The following is a 16,294-nucleotide window of genomic DNA, read 5'->3' as shown; positions in this document are numbered from 1 at the left end:
GCTGGATGGTCAGTGTGGACTCGGTGGGCCGAAGGGCCTGTTTCCATGCTGTATCTGTCAATGAATTAAAATCACTTCGTACCATAAGATCACAAGTGAGCAGAATTCAGCCCATCAAGTCTTCTCCGCCATTCAATCATGGCTGATCTATCTCTCCCTCCAAACCCCATTCTCCTGCCTTTTCCCCATAAGATATGCCATTTATTGTCACTATACATGTACAATGAAATTAAAAGCAGCTCGGACTCAGTGCCTACATATAATTTAGTACAAAAAACAAGAAACAGAAAACAAGACAAAAGGGAGGGGGGAGGGGGTGGATAGGTGCACAATTCTGCGGCGCTATATACATATCTATAAAAAATGGTGAAGAATGAATAGGTAGTATTCTTAGGCAGATGTTTAAAGATTATATTAAATATTTTAAAAAAAAAAATTAAATATTAAAAATTACAGTTACAATACACATTACAGTTCCAAATTTCAGTACGTGGATAGAATAGATGGAAGTCCGGGTGTTGGGCTGTGAAGTCAGTGCATGTGTGAATTAAGAGTAGCTATGACTTTCGGAAAACAACTATTTGTTCTAGATTTGATAACCCCTGACACCCATACTAATCAAGAATCTCTCTTTCTCTGCCTTAAATATATCCACTGACTTGGCCTCCACAGCCTTCTGTGGCAAAGAATCCCACAGTTTCACCAGCCCCTGAATAAAGAAATCCCTCCTCATCTCATAGAAACATAGAAAATAGGTACAGGAGTAGGCCATTCGGCCCTTCGAGCTTGCACCGCCATTCAATATGATTGTGGCTGATCATCCAACTCAGTATCCTGTACCTGCCTCCTCTCCATAACACCTGATCCCTTTAGCCACAAGGGCCACATCTAACTCCCTCTTAAATATAGCCAATGAACTGGCCTCAACTACCTTCTGTGGCAGAGAATTCCACAGATTCACCACTCTCTGTGTGAAAAATGTTTCTCTCATCTCGGTCTTAAAAGATTTCCCCCTTATCCTTATCTCCTTCCTAAAAGAACATCCTTTAATTCTGAGGCTGTGACCTCTAGTCCTAGACTCTCCCACTAATGGAAACATCCTCTACACATGCACTCCATCCAGGCCGGTCACACTATTCGGCACGTTTCAATGAGGTTCCCCCCACATCTTTCGAAACTCCAGCGAGTACAGGCCCAGTGCCGACAAATGCTCTGCCAGCCATGATGTGCGAGTCTCACAGGGCCGTTTAAGTGTTAACTGCTGCGCAAAATTGCTTTTGCCTTCAACCAGGGAATACTAGGTGTCATCAAGCAGTTGTTGTGAACATAAATTGTCCCAGCGCAGTTGTACCTTTAAGTAAGTAAGTAAGTTTATTGGCCAAGCATTCACATACAAGGAATTTGCCTTCACAGTTGTACCTTTACAGTGTTGTACAGCAATACAAATGCAATAAATACTGTCGCAAGGCACTGCGTTTGGACCAGTAGCGGCACGGTGGCCCAGCGGTAGAGTTGCTGCCTCACAGCACCAGAGACCCAGGTTCGATCCCGACTACGGGGGCTCTCTGTGTGTGGAGTTTGCACGTCCTCGTGACCGTGTGGGTTGTCTCCGGGTGATCTGGTTCCCTCCCACACTCCAAAGACGTACAGGGTTGTAGGTTAAGCGGCAACTGTAAATTGCCCCTAGTGTGTGTAGGTTGGAACTAGTGTACGGATGATCGCTGGATGGCAAGGACTCAGTGGGCCCAAGGGCCTGTTTCCGCGCTGTATCTTTAGTTCAAAGTACATTTCTGGCCCTGCATGTCATGGAATGAGGGTTGTTTTAACTCATGGACTGGCGTTCTTGCTTTACTGGATATCTATATTATTTTATTTAGGGTAGCACAGCTGGCAGAACTGCTGCCTCACATCACCAGAAACTCGGGTTCATTCCTGACCTCAGGTGTTCTCAGTGTGGATTCTGCACCTTCTCTCTGTGACCGTCTGGGTTTTCTCTGGGTGACAATAGACAATAGGTGCAGGAGTAGGCCATTCGGCCCTTCGAGCCAGCACCGTCATTCAATGTGATCATGGCTGATCATCCACAATCAGTACCCCGTTCCTGCCTTCTCCACATATCCCTTGACTCCGCTATCTTTAAGAGCTCCATCTAACTCTCTCTTGAAAGCATCCAGAGAACATACATAGACTTGGTTTATACTCTCTAGAATTTAGGAGATTGAGAGGGGATCTAATAGAAACTTACAAAATTCTTAAGGGGTTGGACAGGCTAGATGCAGGAAGATTGTTCCCGATGTTAGGGAAGTCCAGGACAAGGGGTCACAGCTTAAGGATAAGGGGGAAATCCTTTAAAACCGAGAAGAGAAGAAACTTTTTTCACACAGAGAGTGGTGAATCTCTGGAACCTAATTTCTATGTTTTCTATGTTTCTATGAAACATCACCTCTTCCTTTGCTCCAGAGATGCTGCCTGACCCGCTGAGTTACTCCAGCTTTTTGTGTCTTTCTTCACGAGAAAAGAGAGGTTGGACAAACATGGGTTGTTTTCCCTCGAACACCGGAAGTTGAGAGATACCCTGATGGCGATATATTAAATTATGAATGGCACTGACTGGGTAGGCAGTCAGAAACGTTGTTCCATAGGTGGAAGTGTCAAAGACTCGAGGGCATAGCTTTAAGGTAAAAGGGGCAAAGTTTAAAGGAGATGTGCGGGGCATGTGGTGTTATACAGAGAGCGGTAGGTGCCTGGAACACGCAGCCAGAGGTGGTGGTGGTGGGGTGAATGAGACTCGTGGATGTGAAGGGAGTGGAGGTATATGGGTCAACTAGTGCGGGGAGGTGAGATTAGTTTAGCTAATGGACATTGTGGGCCAAAGAGCCTGAACTTGAGCTGTACTGTGCAGGAAGGAACTGCAGATGCTGGTTTACACCGATGATAGAAGCAATATGCTGTAGTAACTCAGCGGGTCAGGCAGCATCTCTGGAGATGGGACGTTTAGTTTAGTTAGTTTTTTTTGTTTCGTTTATGGTCAGGTGTACCGAGTTACAATGAAAAGCTTTTGTTGGGTGGTAACCAGCTAGCGGAAAGACAATACATGCTTACAATCGAGCCGTTCACTGTGTAAAGATATGTGCTGAAGGGAATAACGTTCAGTGCAAGTAGGGTTGCCAACTGTCCCGTATTAGCCGGGACATCCCGTATATTGGGCTAAATTGGTTTGTCCCGTGTTTGACCGCTACTACTCGGACCGAGGGGACTGTCGGGTCGCGTCCGGCCCCGCCTCACCGGTCCCGACGTAGTGCAGCCCGTGGAGTGCAGCAGCAGCAGCAGCGCCTCGCCCGTGGCCCCGTCGGTCGGCAGCCCGGCCAGCTGTCCGACCTTCGGACCTACGCTTACCGCTGACACCGGTTCATGAGTTGGACGGGGCGCCAGACTTGGCGCGCGACATCGCGCGGCCCGGGCCAAAACTCCTCAGCTGGCCCGCCGGCTGGGCTTTGTGTGCTGTCCAGCACCCGGGCCAGCTCATCATTCACCCAGACACGGCCGAGTCGGTCAATGAATTGCCGTCGGGAATTCGTCCCTTATTTTGACCTTTTGACAACCCTGAGTGCAAGGTGAAGCCAGTAAAGTCCGATCAAAGATAGTTCGAGGGTCTGAAGACTGGTGTTGACCCGAAAAGTCACCTGCTCCTTTATCGCCAGAGGTACTACCTGACCCTCTGAGTTACTGCGCCATTTTGTGTCTGTACTGTTCTATTAAAAGTAGTTGTAAATGTTTAAAGTCGTCGTAAAGGTTACGAGTCGTCATAAATGTTAAAACCAGCCATAAAATGTTACTGAGTAGGAAGGAACTGCAGATGTTGGTTTAAACCGAAGATTGACACAGAACGCTGGAGTAACTCAGCGGGTCAGGCAGCATCTCTGGAGAGAAGGAACGGGTGACGTTTCTGGTCTAAGCCTCTCCTTCAGACTGAGGGTCAGGGGAAAGGGAAACGAGAGATAGAGACGGAGATGTAGAGAGATATCGAATAAATGAATGAATGAAAGATATGCAAACAAGTAACGATGGTAAAGGGGACAGGCCATTATTTGGTCTCCAAATCTGAGGAAGGACATTATTGCCATAGAGGGAGTGCAGAGAAGGTTCACCAGACTGATTCCTGGGATGTCAGGACTGTCTTATGAAGAAAGACTGGATAGACTTGGTTTATACTCTCTAGAATTTAGGAGATTGAGAGGGGATCTTATAGAAACTTACAAAATTCTTAAGGGGTTGAACAGGCTAGATGCAGGAAGATTGTTCCCGATGTTGGGGAAGTCCAGGACAAGGGGTCACAGCTTAAGGATAAGGGGGAAATCCTTTAAAACCAAGATGAGGAGAACTTTTTTCACACAGAGAGTGGTGAATCTCTGGAACTCTCTGCCACAGAGGGTAGTTGAGGCCAGTTCATTGGCTATATTTAAGAGGGAGTTAGGTGTGGCCCTTGTGGCTAAGGTGATCAGAGGGTATGGAGAGAAGGCAGGTACGGGATACTGAGTTGGATGATCAGCCATGATCATATTGAATGGCGGTGCAGGCTCGAAGGGCTGAATGGCCTACTCCTGCACCTAATTTCTATGTTTCTATGTTTCTATGTTTCTATTAAGCTGTGAGCTAGGTGTAAACAATGAGTCTCAACAAGACGACTTGGAAACTAGTACAATGTCTAGGCTGGGGGAGGGACGGAGAGAGAGGGGGTGCAAGGGTTACTTGATACTGCGGTGCAGGCTCGAAGGGCCGAATGGCCTACTCCTGCACCTATTTTCTATTTTCTATGTTGATGTTAGAGAAATCAAGATTCGTACCGCTGGGGGGTTTAAGCTACCCAAGCGAAATGTGAGATGCTGTTCCTCCGAGTTTCATCTGACCTCACTCTGACAGTGGAGGAGGCCCGGGACAGAAAGATCATGAGTGATAGGAGCAGAATTAGGCCATTCGGCCCATCGAGTCTACTGTGCCGTTCAATCATGGCTGATCTATCTCTACCTCCTCTCCTGCCTTCTCCCCATAACCCCTCTGACACCCCTACTAATCACAAATCCTTCCATCTCTGCCTTAAATATATCCACGGACTTTGCCTCCACAGTCTTCTGTGGCAAAGAATCCCACTGAGGGATCAGATCGGTGCAGCAATTACTGTTGGATGGTAGTTGCAGAGGCTTACCACTGGATGGCGGCAAACACACCTGCTTTCGTATTCTGCAAGGCATGCCTGGCATTCGACTGACTTCAGCCGTTTTGTTTTACCTCTTCCAGTTTATTAAAAAAAAAATCTATGTCCCCCCCCCCTCGCTTCACCGGGTAAAAGTATCATGCGGAATAGTCTGAAAATATTGGCTGAAGACCCGAAAAACATCACCCATTCCTTCTCTCCAGAGATGCTGCCCGTCCCACTGAGCTACACCAGCATTTTGTGTCTACCTTCGGCAAAAGATATAATCCTGTTTTAAAATGATCAGCAAAGACACAGGTACTAAATTAAAAAGGAGCTTACAGATAACAGCGTTCTCTGGAAAACGAGACCTGCCTGTTCGCTATTGGCAGCGAATGGGTTTTTTTTCCCCCCTCTTAATCTGTTCACATGGAGATTTACTGCAGCAGTTTGGTGCATTGCAGGTTGCAGTGAATGTACACATATTACATTGACATGCACTCCCTTACAGATGTACCGAGTATGGAGAATTGTGGGAGTAATTACAACATTAGGACACTATGAGCAAGTATTAAACCCAAGAAGCGCATCTAATTTTTTTGTTTAGATTAGTTTAGTTTCGAGATACAGCGCGGAAACAGGCCCTTCGGCCCACCGGGTCCACCCTTAACCAGCAATCCCCGCACACTAACACTACCCTACACACACTAGGGACAATTTACACTTATACCAAGGCAATTAACCTACAAACCTGGACGTCTTTCGAGTGTGGGGGGAAACCGAAGGTCTCGGAGAAAACCCACGCAGGTCACGGGGAGAACGTACAAACTCCGTACAGACAGCACCCGTAGGCAGGCCCGAACGCTGGTCTCCGGCGCTGGAAGTGCCGCTGGAGCGCTGTGCCGCAATTTTTGTTGTCCTTTTGTTGATTTTTCAAATTGAATCTTGAAAATGAAGGAATCTTTGAAATTCTGACCCCAAAGGCTGTGCTTCAAATAGGCATTTTCAAGATGGAGATTGGGTGGCAGAGCTACTGCCTCACAGCGCAAGAGACCCGGGTTCGATCCTGGCTATGGGTGCTGTCTGTACGGAGTTAGTACATGCTCCATGTGACCGCGAGGTCAACAAAATTCGCTCCTGGGATAAATAAAGTTCTATCGTATCGTATCGTTCTATAGGTGCTCCGGTTTCCTCCTATATCCCAAAGACGTGCGGGTTTGTAGGTTAATTGGCCCTCTGTAAATTGCCCCCAAGTGTGTAGGACAGAACCAGTGTATTAATGGTTGGCGTAGGCTCGGTAGGCCGAAAGGCCTATTTCCGTGCTGTATCAGTAAATTAAACTAAACTAGATCTGGAGGGAGGAACTGCAGAATCTGCTTTACACCAAGGATAGACACAAAATGCTGGAATAACTCAGCGGGTCAGGCAGCATCTCTGGAGGAAAGGAATAGGTGATGCTTTGGGTTGAGACCCTTCTTCAGACTGCAGAATACAATCTAACTAAACCGGATGTTTGGAGATGAAGGGACTCGGGGAGACGGTGGATTTGAGACGGACTATTAGGCGTGGCAGTTACAGGCAGTGGAGCAGTCATGGGGGGTCATAAGGGACAGAATTAGGCCATTCGGCCCATCAAGTCTACTTTGCCATTCAATCATGGATGATCTATCTCTCCCTCCTAACCCCATTCTCCTGCCTTCTCCCCAAAACCCCTGACACCCGTACTAATCAAGAATCCATCTAACCCTGCCTTAAAAATATCCATTGACTTGGCCTCCACAGCCTTCTGTGGCAACGAATTCCACAGATTCATCAACCTCTGACTAAAGAAATTCCTCCTCATCTTCTTCCGAAAGGAACGTCCTTTAATCCTGGGGCTGTGACCTCAAGTCCTGGACTCTCCCACCAGTGGAAATGTCCTCTCCACATCCACTCTATCCAAGCCTTTCACTATGTTCCAATGAGGTCCCCCCTCATTCTTCTAAACTCCAGCGAGTACAGGCCCAGTGCCGACAAACGCTCATCATAGGTTAACACGCTCATTCCTGGGATCATTCTCGTAAACCATACTTGTCAACAAAGGGTGTAAGAAAACTCATAATCATGTCCAAAACGCAGAGTGCTGGAGGAACTCAGCTGGCCAGGCAGCATCTGGAGAGGGAAATGGTCAGGCAGTTTTTTGCCGGGACCCTCCTCGGATTACGAATCTGAAGAAGGGTCCCGACCTGAAATGTCGCCTGTTAATTCCCTCCGCAGATGTTGACTGGCCCGCTGCGTTCCTCCAGCACTTTGCGTTTTGCTCAAAATTCCAGCATCTGCAGTTCCTTGCGTCTCCCATTCGTGTTACTTGACTTTCATAGAGTCATGGAAGACAACAGCGTGGAAACAGGCCCTTCGGCCCAACTTGCCCAAGCCGACCAACATGGCCCATCGACACTAGCCCCACCTGCCTGCATTTGGCCCAAATCCCTCTAAACCTGTCCTATCCATGTACCTGTCTAATTGTTTCTAATAGAGAAAGATTGCATTGAACGTGTCCACTACTCTTGGCCTCTAAATCTTCACATCCCTGTCCCTATTTAAATGTTGGGCTAGTCCCTGCCTCAACTACTCCCTCCGGCAGCTCGTTCCATACACCCGCCACCCTCTGTGTACAAAAGCTACCAAGTTTAATTCCAAGTGTTCTTAAGGGGTTGGACAGGCTAGATGCAGGAAGATTGTTCCCGATGTTGGGGAAGTCCAGAACAAGGGGGTCACAGTTTAAGGATAAGGGGGAAATCTTTTAGGACCGACATGAGAAAAACATTTTTCACACAGAGAGTGGTGAATCTCTGGAATTCTCTGCCACAGAAGGCAGTTGAGGCCAGTTCATTGGCTATATTTAAGAGGGAGTTAGATGTGGCCCTTGTGGCTAAAAGGATCAGGTGGTATGGAGAGAAGGCAGGTACGGGATACTGAGTTGGATGATCAGCCATGATCATATTGAATGACGGTGCAGGCTCGAAGGGCCGAATGGCCTACTCCTGCACCTATTTTCTATGTTTCTATGTTAGACTCGTACAATCAAGTAAATGGGGCCGCTATGCTCGTGCCAACAGGACACATCAGGGACCATTCAGATAGTGATCCCATGGTAGGGATTGCGGAAGGGTAGCATATCCGGGCATCAATCCAGCCTTACTGCGTGGAAACAGGCCCTTTGGCCCAACTTGCCCACACCGACCACCCTATCCCATCTGCACGAGTCCCACCTGCCCGCGTTTGGTCCATACCCCTCACCTGTGCCTGCTTTTTGCTTCTAATAGGGAAGGTTTACTTTGAGCATGTGGGGCATGTTGGCCGGTGTGGGCAAGTTGGGCCGAAGGGCCTGTTTCCACACTGTATCACTCTATGACTCGGTGTGTACAACAGCTGGCCTTGTACACAGGAACACGGTGGCTGTGTCGTCTGCTCACTCGCTTGCATGTCAACGATTCCTAATCTAACTTTATGACTTCTTCTTTCCCCAGAGCGAAATATCCACTACAATATGTCCTCGTTTAATGAGTCGGTTGGACTGGGATATCTGAAGACACACGCGATAGAGTTCGTCAAGTATCCTTCGTCATGGTCATAAGGTCATCGGTGAGAGCAGAATTAGGCCATTCGGCCCATCAAGTCTACTCTGCCATTCAATCATGGCCAATCTATCTCTCCCTCCTAAACCCCATTCTCCTGCCTTTCCCACCATAACCTCTGACACCCGCACTAATCAAGAATCTATCTATCTCTGCCTTAAAAATATCCACTGACTTGGCCTCCACAGCCGTCTGTGGCAAAAGATTCCACAGATTCTCCTTTCACCCTTGGTAGAAATACATTTCTCCTCATCTTCCTAAAGGAATGCACTTTAATTCTGAGGCTATGACCTCAGGTCCTGGACTCTCCCACTAGTGGAAACATCCTCTCCATATCCAATCTATCCAGGCCTTTCACTACTATGTACGTTTCAATGAGCACCCATTCTTCTAAACTCCAGCGAGTATAGGCCCAGTGTCATCATAGGTTGCCCCACTCATTCCTGGGATCATTCCCGTAAACCTCCTCTGGACCCTCTCTCCAGAGCCAGTACATCCATCCTCAGATATGGGGCAAGGCTCATGTTTTCTCACCTTTTACGCTTTGCTGTCATCTCTGGTGTTTGTGTGGCCCGGCACTGGGGAGGACAGCCGTGAAGGACAATGAGGACCCGGCGTGGAGGGACGGTGGGAGAACGGGGGAGAGGGGGTGGAACCCGGTGTGTGGGGCGATGGGGGGGGGGGGGGGGGCACTCTGGTTTTAGAATCCTCTGCCCGGGGGATAAGTCTCCGTGCGTTACGTTCGTTTGTTTGTTTGTTTGTTCGTTCGTTCCGCTGAAAGCGCTGTGCACTCGGCAGCCGGACAACAGTCGCTTGTCTTTTTCTTTTTGTTTTTTCACTTTCAATTTAATTTTAATTTCAAGTTTTCACGTTACCTTGTGCGTTATGACTGTCGGCAGACGAATTTCCCTCCAGGGATGAATAACGTTCTGTCGTATCGTATCGCGCTGTGTTTCCTTCGTGACCTTAAGGCTCGATGCCTACCAACACGGTCTCATTGAACGTTTGTGAACATTGAGCATCAGTTTTTAGGAGTCGTTTTCTCGATTTAGGAATTTAATGAGGTATTTTAATGATCTGTGACATGTACCCAACAAATTACTCCTTTATTTTAGAGATAAAAACATAGAAACATAGAAAATAGGCGCAGGAGTAGGCCATTCGGCCCTTCGAGCCAGCACCGCCATTCAATGTGAACATGGCTGATCATCCCCAATCAGTACCCCGTTCCTGCCTTCTCCCCATAACCCCCGACTCTGCTATCTTTAAGAGCCCTATCTAGCTCTCTCTTGAAAGTATCCAGAGAACTGGCTTCCACCGCCCCCTGAGGCAGAGAATTCCACAGACTCACAACTCTTCAGATTTGGATTCTGAGATCTTTGGGATGAAAGGCCATGGATCCATTAGCTTCACATCAAAAGACTGCAGCAGAAACAAAGCAAGAGGCACATGTCCAGTGTGGATCACAGGGTGATACTGCAAATGGAAAGTAATTTTGTCAAGATGAAAGAGGTTATTTTGTGATTAACATTTGCTGCACAACCAACCCTATGAAGTGGATATGGACAGTGTTTGTAAAGGAGATGAGGAAAACACTGTCGGATTCACATCACGTTGGAAGTCAGATCAGGAAGAGTGAATTTGTGTCGTTTATAGTTAGAAACATAGACAATAGGTGCAGGAGTAGGCCATTCGGCCCTTCGAGCCTGCACCGCCATTCAATATGATCATGGCTGATCATCCAACTCGATACACCATACTTGCCTTCTCTCCATACCCCTGATCCCTTTAGCCACAAGGGCCACATCTAACTCCCTCTTAAATCCAACCAATGAACTGGCCTCAACAACCTTCTGTGGCAGAGAATTCCACAGATTCACCACTCTCTGTGTGAAAAATGATTTTCTCATCTCGGTCCTAAAAGACTTCCCTCTTATCAGCGACACAGCTCGTAAACAGGCCCTTCGGCCCACCGCTTCCGTGCCGACCAGCGACCCCCGCACACGAACACTATCCCCCACACACACACAAGGGACAATTTACACATACACCAAGCCAATTAACCTACAAATCTGCACTTTGTGGAGTCTTTGTGGAGTGTGGGAGGAAACCGGAGCACCCGGAGAAACCCCACGCAGGTCACGGGGAGAACGTGCAAACTCCGTACAGGCAGCACCCGTAGTCAGGATCGAACCGGGGTCTCTGCCGCTGTGAGGCAGCAACTCTACCCGCTGCGACACTGTGATGCCCTGTTAGCAGCAAGATGAAAGCACTCAGATGGCTCAGGCACCAAGGAAAAGACTGAAGGCCGTAACAACTATGTTAGTTTAGTTTAGTAATGCCCACTGAGTCCACACTGACCTTCGATCACGTGTTCTCACTAGTTCTATGATATCCCACTTTCTCATCAACTCCCTACATGCTAGGGATAATTTACAGAAGCCAATTAACCTACAAAACCCTACACGTCTTTGGAGCGTGGGAGGAAACCGGTGCAAACTCTGTACAGACAGCGCCCGTAGTCAGGATCGAACCGGGGTCTCTGGCGCTGTGAGGCAGCAACTTCACCGCTGCGCCACCTTGCCACCCAATTTGACATTTGAATTCCCACCAACAGATAGTACCAATGCAAATCAGGACGAAAGTGATTGGTCATAAGTGATAGAAGCAGAATTAGGCCATTCGGCCCATCAAGTGTATTCTGCCATTCAATCATGGCTGATTTATCTCTCCCCTCAACCCCATACTCCTGCCTTCGCCCTATGATCCCTGACACCCGTACCAATCAAGAATCTATCTATCTCGGCCTTAAAAATACCCGTTGACCCAGCCTCCACAGCCTTCCGTGGCAATGAATTCCACAGATTGACCAGGTTTTGACCGTTGGCTTGTTGGAAGTCGCTGACCGTATAAATAATAACGGGGATTAAGGGCCTGTCCCACTTGGCGATTTTTTCGGCGAATGCCGGCGTCAAATCAGTGTTGCAAAAGATTTTTAATATTTCAAAATCCAGCGGCGACAAAAAAAATGTTGCAACGCTTGAAAAAACACCGCGCGTAAATACGTCATCACCGCCGCGAATTTTTCGGTGACCTGATACGTCAGTCGGTGATGCCGGCAGTCGCCGAAAAAAATCGCCATGTGGGGCAGGCCCTTTAAGGTGCGAGTGTGTATATAGACACATGCAGCTGCAGCTGTTTTTGCTTGGTTTTCCTTAATCAGTCGCGCAGTTATAATAAGCGACAAATGAGCCGCATTTACCCCAAGGGTGGTCGCGTGGATTCCAGCAATTACATGCCTCAGATCTTCTGGAACGCTGGCTGCCAGATGGTCTCCCTGAACTTCCAGACTCCAGGTAAGGAACGCCACCCAGCCATCCCCATACTCATACCCAGCGCACAGAGACAGCAGTGCCCATCTACTATCTACTTCTCTGGTAACCCCCGGATTGTCCTTTAAATCAAAATGTCACCCGTTCCTTCTCTCCAGAGATGCTGCCTGTTCCGGCTGAGTTACTCCAGTATCTTCTATTCATTTCCAGTCTTGCTTTATTTTAACTCCGGATGGGTTAAAAACATAGAAACATAAACATAGAAAAAAGGTGCAGGAGTAGGCCATTCGGCCCTTCAAGCCGGCACCGCCATTCAATATGATCATGGCTGATCATCCAACTCAGTATCCTGTACCTGTCTTCTCTCCATACCCCCTGATCCCTTTAGCCACAAGGGCCACATCTAACTTCCTCTTAAATATAGCCAATGAACTGGCCTCAACTACCTTCTGTGGCAGCGAATTCCAGAGATTCACCACTCTCTGTGTGAAAAATGTTTTTCTCATCTCGGTCCTAAAAGATTTCCCCCTTATCCTTAAACTGTGACCCCCTGTTCTGGACTTCCCCAACATCGGGACCAATCTTCCTGCATCTAGCCTGTCCAACCCCTTAAGAATTTTGTAAGTTTCTATAAGATCCCCCCTCAATCTTCTAAATTCTTGCGAGTACAAGCCGAGTCTATCCAGTCTTTCTTCATATGAAAGTCCTGACATCCCAGGAATCAGCCTGGTGAACCTTCTGAGCCTTGTGGTACCCCACTAGTCACTGCCTGCCATTCTGAAAAGGACCTGTTTACTCCGATTCAGCGATTGTTTTTTCCCAGCTGTTATCAGGCAACAGAATCATCCCACCACAACTAGGGAGTAGTGCTGAACTACTATCTACCTCTTTGATGACCCTCGGACTATCATTGATCGGACTTTGTGTGTAGGAAAGAATTGTAGACACTGGTTTAAATCAAAGGTAGACACAAAATGCTGGAGTTACTCAGCGGAATAGGCAGCATCTCTGGAGAGAAGGGATGTGTGACGTTTCGGGTCAAGACCCTTCTTCACAACTCCAGTCTACCTTTGATCGGACTTTGCAGGCTTCACCTTGCACTAAACGTTATTCTCTTATCATGTATCCATACACTGTAAATGGCTCGATTGTAATCATGTATTGTCTTTCCGCTGGCTGGTTAGCACGGAACAAAAGCTTTTCACTGTACCTCAGTACACGTGATGATATACTAAACTGAAGTTAGGAAGCAGCTACCCTGGACAGTTGCCCTGGAGAAAGCCCAGTCTATTCCCAGCTGTGTTTCTCCTTCATTGATTCTATGATACTCTATTGTCACGTCAAAGTGCGCAGTGAAATGCTTTGATTTGCGTAAACAGCCCAGTAAAATCTTGCAGCATAGAAACATAGATACATAGAAAATAGGTGCCTGCACCGCCATTCACTATGATCATGGCTGATCATCCAACTCAGTATCCTGGCTTCTCTCCATACCCCATGATCCCTTTAGCCACAAGGGCCACATCTAACTCCCTTTTAAATATAGCCAATGAACTGGCCTCAACTACCTTCTGTGGCAGAGAATTCCAGAGATTCACCACTCTCTGTGTGAAAAAAGTTTTTCTCATCTCGGTCCTAAAGGATTTCCCCCTTATCCTTAAACTGTGACCCCTTGTTCTGAACTTCCCCAACATCGGGAACAATCTTCCTGCATCTAGCCTGTCCAACCCCTTAAGAGTTTTGTAAGTTTCTATAAGATCCCCTCTCAATCGTCCAAATTCTAGCGAATATAAGCCGAGTCTATCCAGTCTTTCTTCGTATGAAAGTCCTGACATCCCAGGAATCAGTCTGGTGAACCTTCTCTGTACTCCCTCTACGGCAAGAATGTCTTTCCTCAGCAGACCTCACCTGGGCAGCCTGCAAAGAGTCGCCACCATTTTGGCGTCGACAAATTCCATCGAAGATAGACACAAAATGCTGTAGTAACTCAGAGGGACAGGCAGCATCTCTGGGGGAGAAGGCATGGGTGATGTTTCGAGAACTAGTTAAAAATATAAAATCTGACGTTAGACAAAATGCTGGAGAAACTCAGCGGGTGAGGCAGCATCTATGGAGCGAAGGAAATAGGCAACGTTTCGGGTGGAAACCCTTTAGTCTGAAGAAGATTACATAGCAATCATGGTACTTTAATGCTCTCCAATCTCGTTTATGAATACTAAACTATTGCAAATATCTGTCTGTCCCTTGGCATAAGGAATGAACCATTTTAAAATTAAACAGGCCAATTAATGCCTGCACTAAGTTTGTTGTGTACTAAATCAAAACTATATTTGTTTTCTGTAGATTATGAATATTTCAATAACAAATTAAGGTTTAAAACAAGTTGAATCATGATTCCTAATAATTTTGCTTTGACACTTGCATTTCAACCCCCCCTCCCCCCCCCCATCTGATATCTAATGTATTGTGATTTTAAATTATGTTACAGATTTAGCCATGCAGTTAAATCAGGGAAAGTTTGAATACAATGGATCGTGTGGGTGAGTAAGCTGCCATGACTGTGTCCTGTTTGATCTTGGAAGTATTTTTACAAAGCCACAGAAGTATATGCAAAGACAGTTTACATTCCCCTTTGGTCATGCCTGCAATTGCTTACTATCTAAGAGTTCCAGCCATCTATTCCATCAGGCAGGTTTATCAGGCACAATGGTGCAGCGGTAGAGTTGCTGCCTTACAGCACAGTAGACCCAGGTTCGATCCCGACTACGGGTGCTGTCGGCACGGAGTTTGCGCATTCTCCCTGTGACCGCGTGGGTTTTCTCCTGGTCGCAGCCTCGCAATTAAAGGGCGCTCTTTTAGAAAGGAGGTGAGGAGGAACTTCTTTAGTCAGAGGGTAGTTAATCTGTGGAACTCATCGCCACAGAGGGCTGTGGAGGCCAAGTCAGTGGATGTTTTTAAGGCAGAGATAGACAAATTCTTCATTCGAACGGGTATGGGGAGAAGGCAGGAAAATGGGATTAAGAGGCAGAGATTGAATGGCGGTGTGGGCTCGATGGGCCGAATGGCCTAATTCTACTCCTATAATTTGTGAATGTGAACTTGTGCTCCGGTTTCCTCCTACTCTCCAAAGACGTGCAGGTTTGTAAGTTAAATGGCTTCTGTAAATTGTAAATTGTCCCCAGTGTGTAGGATAGTGCCAGTGTACGGGGTGGTCGCTGGTCAGCACGGACTCGCTGGGCTAAAGGGTCTGCTTCCAACACTGTATCTGTAAACTCTAAAAACTTAAGATTTGACCTCTGAGACCATCAGTAACGAGCTCAGTACATTAGGTGTTCATGCAAGGAATGATTTCATCTCAGCATTTTCAATTTTCAATTTTCGCATTTTCCAAAAAATTCTGTCTTAAATATTATTTATTATCCATGATCTCCAGAGATGCTGCCTGACTCGCTGAGTTACTCCAGCACTTTGGATCTTTTCCTGATCTTTCTCTTTATAATTCACATTTATTTTAAGCACAAGTCACAGTACTTTAAAGGGCCTGTCCCACTTGGCAATTCTTTTCGGCGACTGCCGGCATCATTGACTGAAGTATCAGGTCACCGTAAAATCTGCGGCGTGGCGCGGCCTGAGGACGTGTTGGCGCGCGGTGTTCAAAATCGTTTGGCGACACTGATATGACTCCGGCAGTTGCCGAAAAATATCTCCAAGTCGGACAGGCCCTCAACAGTCTCCGATTCAGTTTCCAATGACTAAACTATTGTGAATTTACAATAAAGAAGTCCCAGTGAAGAAGGGTTTCGGCCCGAAACGTCGCCTATTTCCTTCGCTCCATAGATGCTGCTGCACCCGCTGAGTTTCTCCAGCATTTTTGTGTACCTTAAGTCCCAGTGGAATCACTGGTAGAGAAAAATGCTGGAGAAACTCAGCGGCTGAGGCAGCCTCTATGGAGCGAAGGAAATGGGCAACGTTTCGGGCCGAAACCCTTCTTCAGAATCGCTGCTAGTTTTACTTGTGCAGCAGAGTTCAAATTTAATAAAGAAATTTATGACAATTCACAGGTAAGTACTGGATTTAAGCAACACTGTGCTATATTAAAAAGGAACTGCAAATGCTGATGTGTAGGAATTGGACTGGAGACGAGGAAACACTTT

The 16,294-nt window shown here is 47.0% G+C and overlaps 1 protein-coding gene across 7 annotated transcripts in view; it reads left to right on the top strand.

Annotated features, from left to right (window-relative positions):
• The window catches only part of LOC129699284 (1-phosphatidylinositol 4,5-bisphosphate phosphodiesterase beta-4), a 524,489-nt gene that overhangs the window by 412,055 nt on the left and 96,140 nt on the right, over positions 1–16,294 (top strand). For all 7 annotated transcript variants that reach the window (XM_055638946.1, XM_055638944.1, XM_055638943.1 and 4 more), the window contains 3 exons: positions 8,701–8,785; positions 12,040–12,164; positions 14,629–14,680. In XM_055638946.1, coding sequence (XP_055494921.1) covers positions 8,701–8,785; positions 12,040–12,164; positions 14,629–14,680 — 262 coding nt within the window. The remainder of the gene's footprint in view (positions 1–8,700; positions 8,786–12,039; positions 12,165–14,628; positions 14,681–16,294) is intronic.

Source organism: Leucoraja erinacea, chromosome 8, assembly GCF_028641065.1.
Source record: "Leucoraja erinacea ecotype New England chromosome 8, Leri_hhj_1, whole genome shotgun sequence".
Lineage (NCBI taxonomy): Eukaryota > Metazoa > Chordata > Chondrichthyes > Rajiformes > Rajidae > Leucoraja > Leucoraja erinaceus.
Note: the sequence above shows the minus strand (reverse complement) of the source record. Positions and strands in the feature narration are given on the sequence as shown.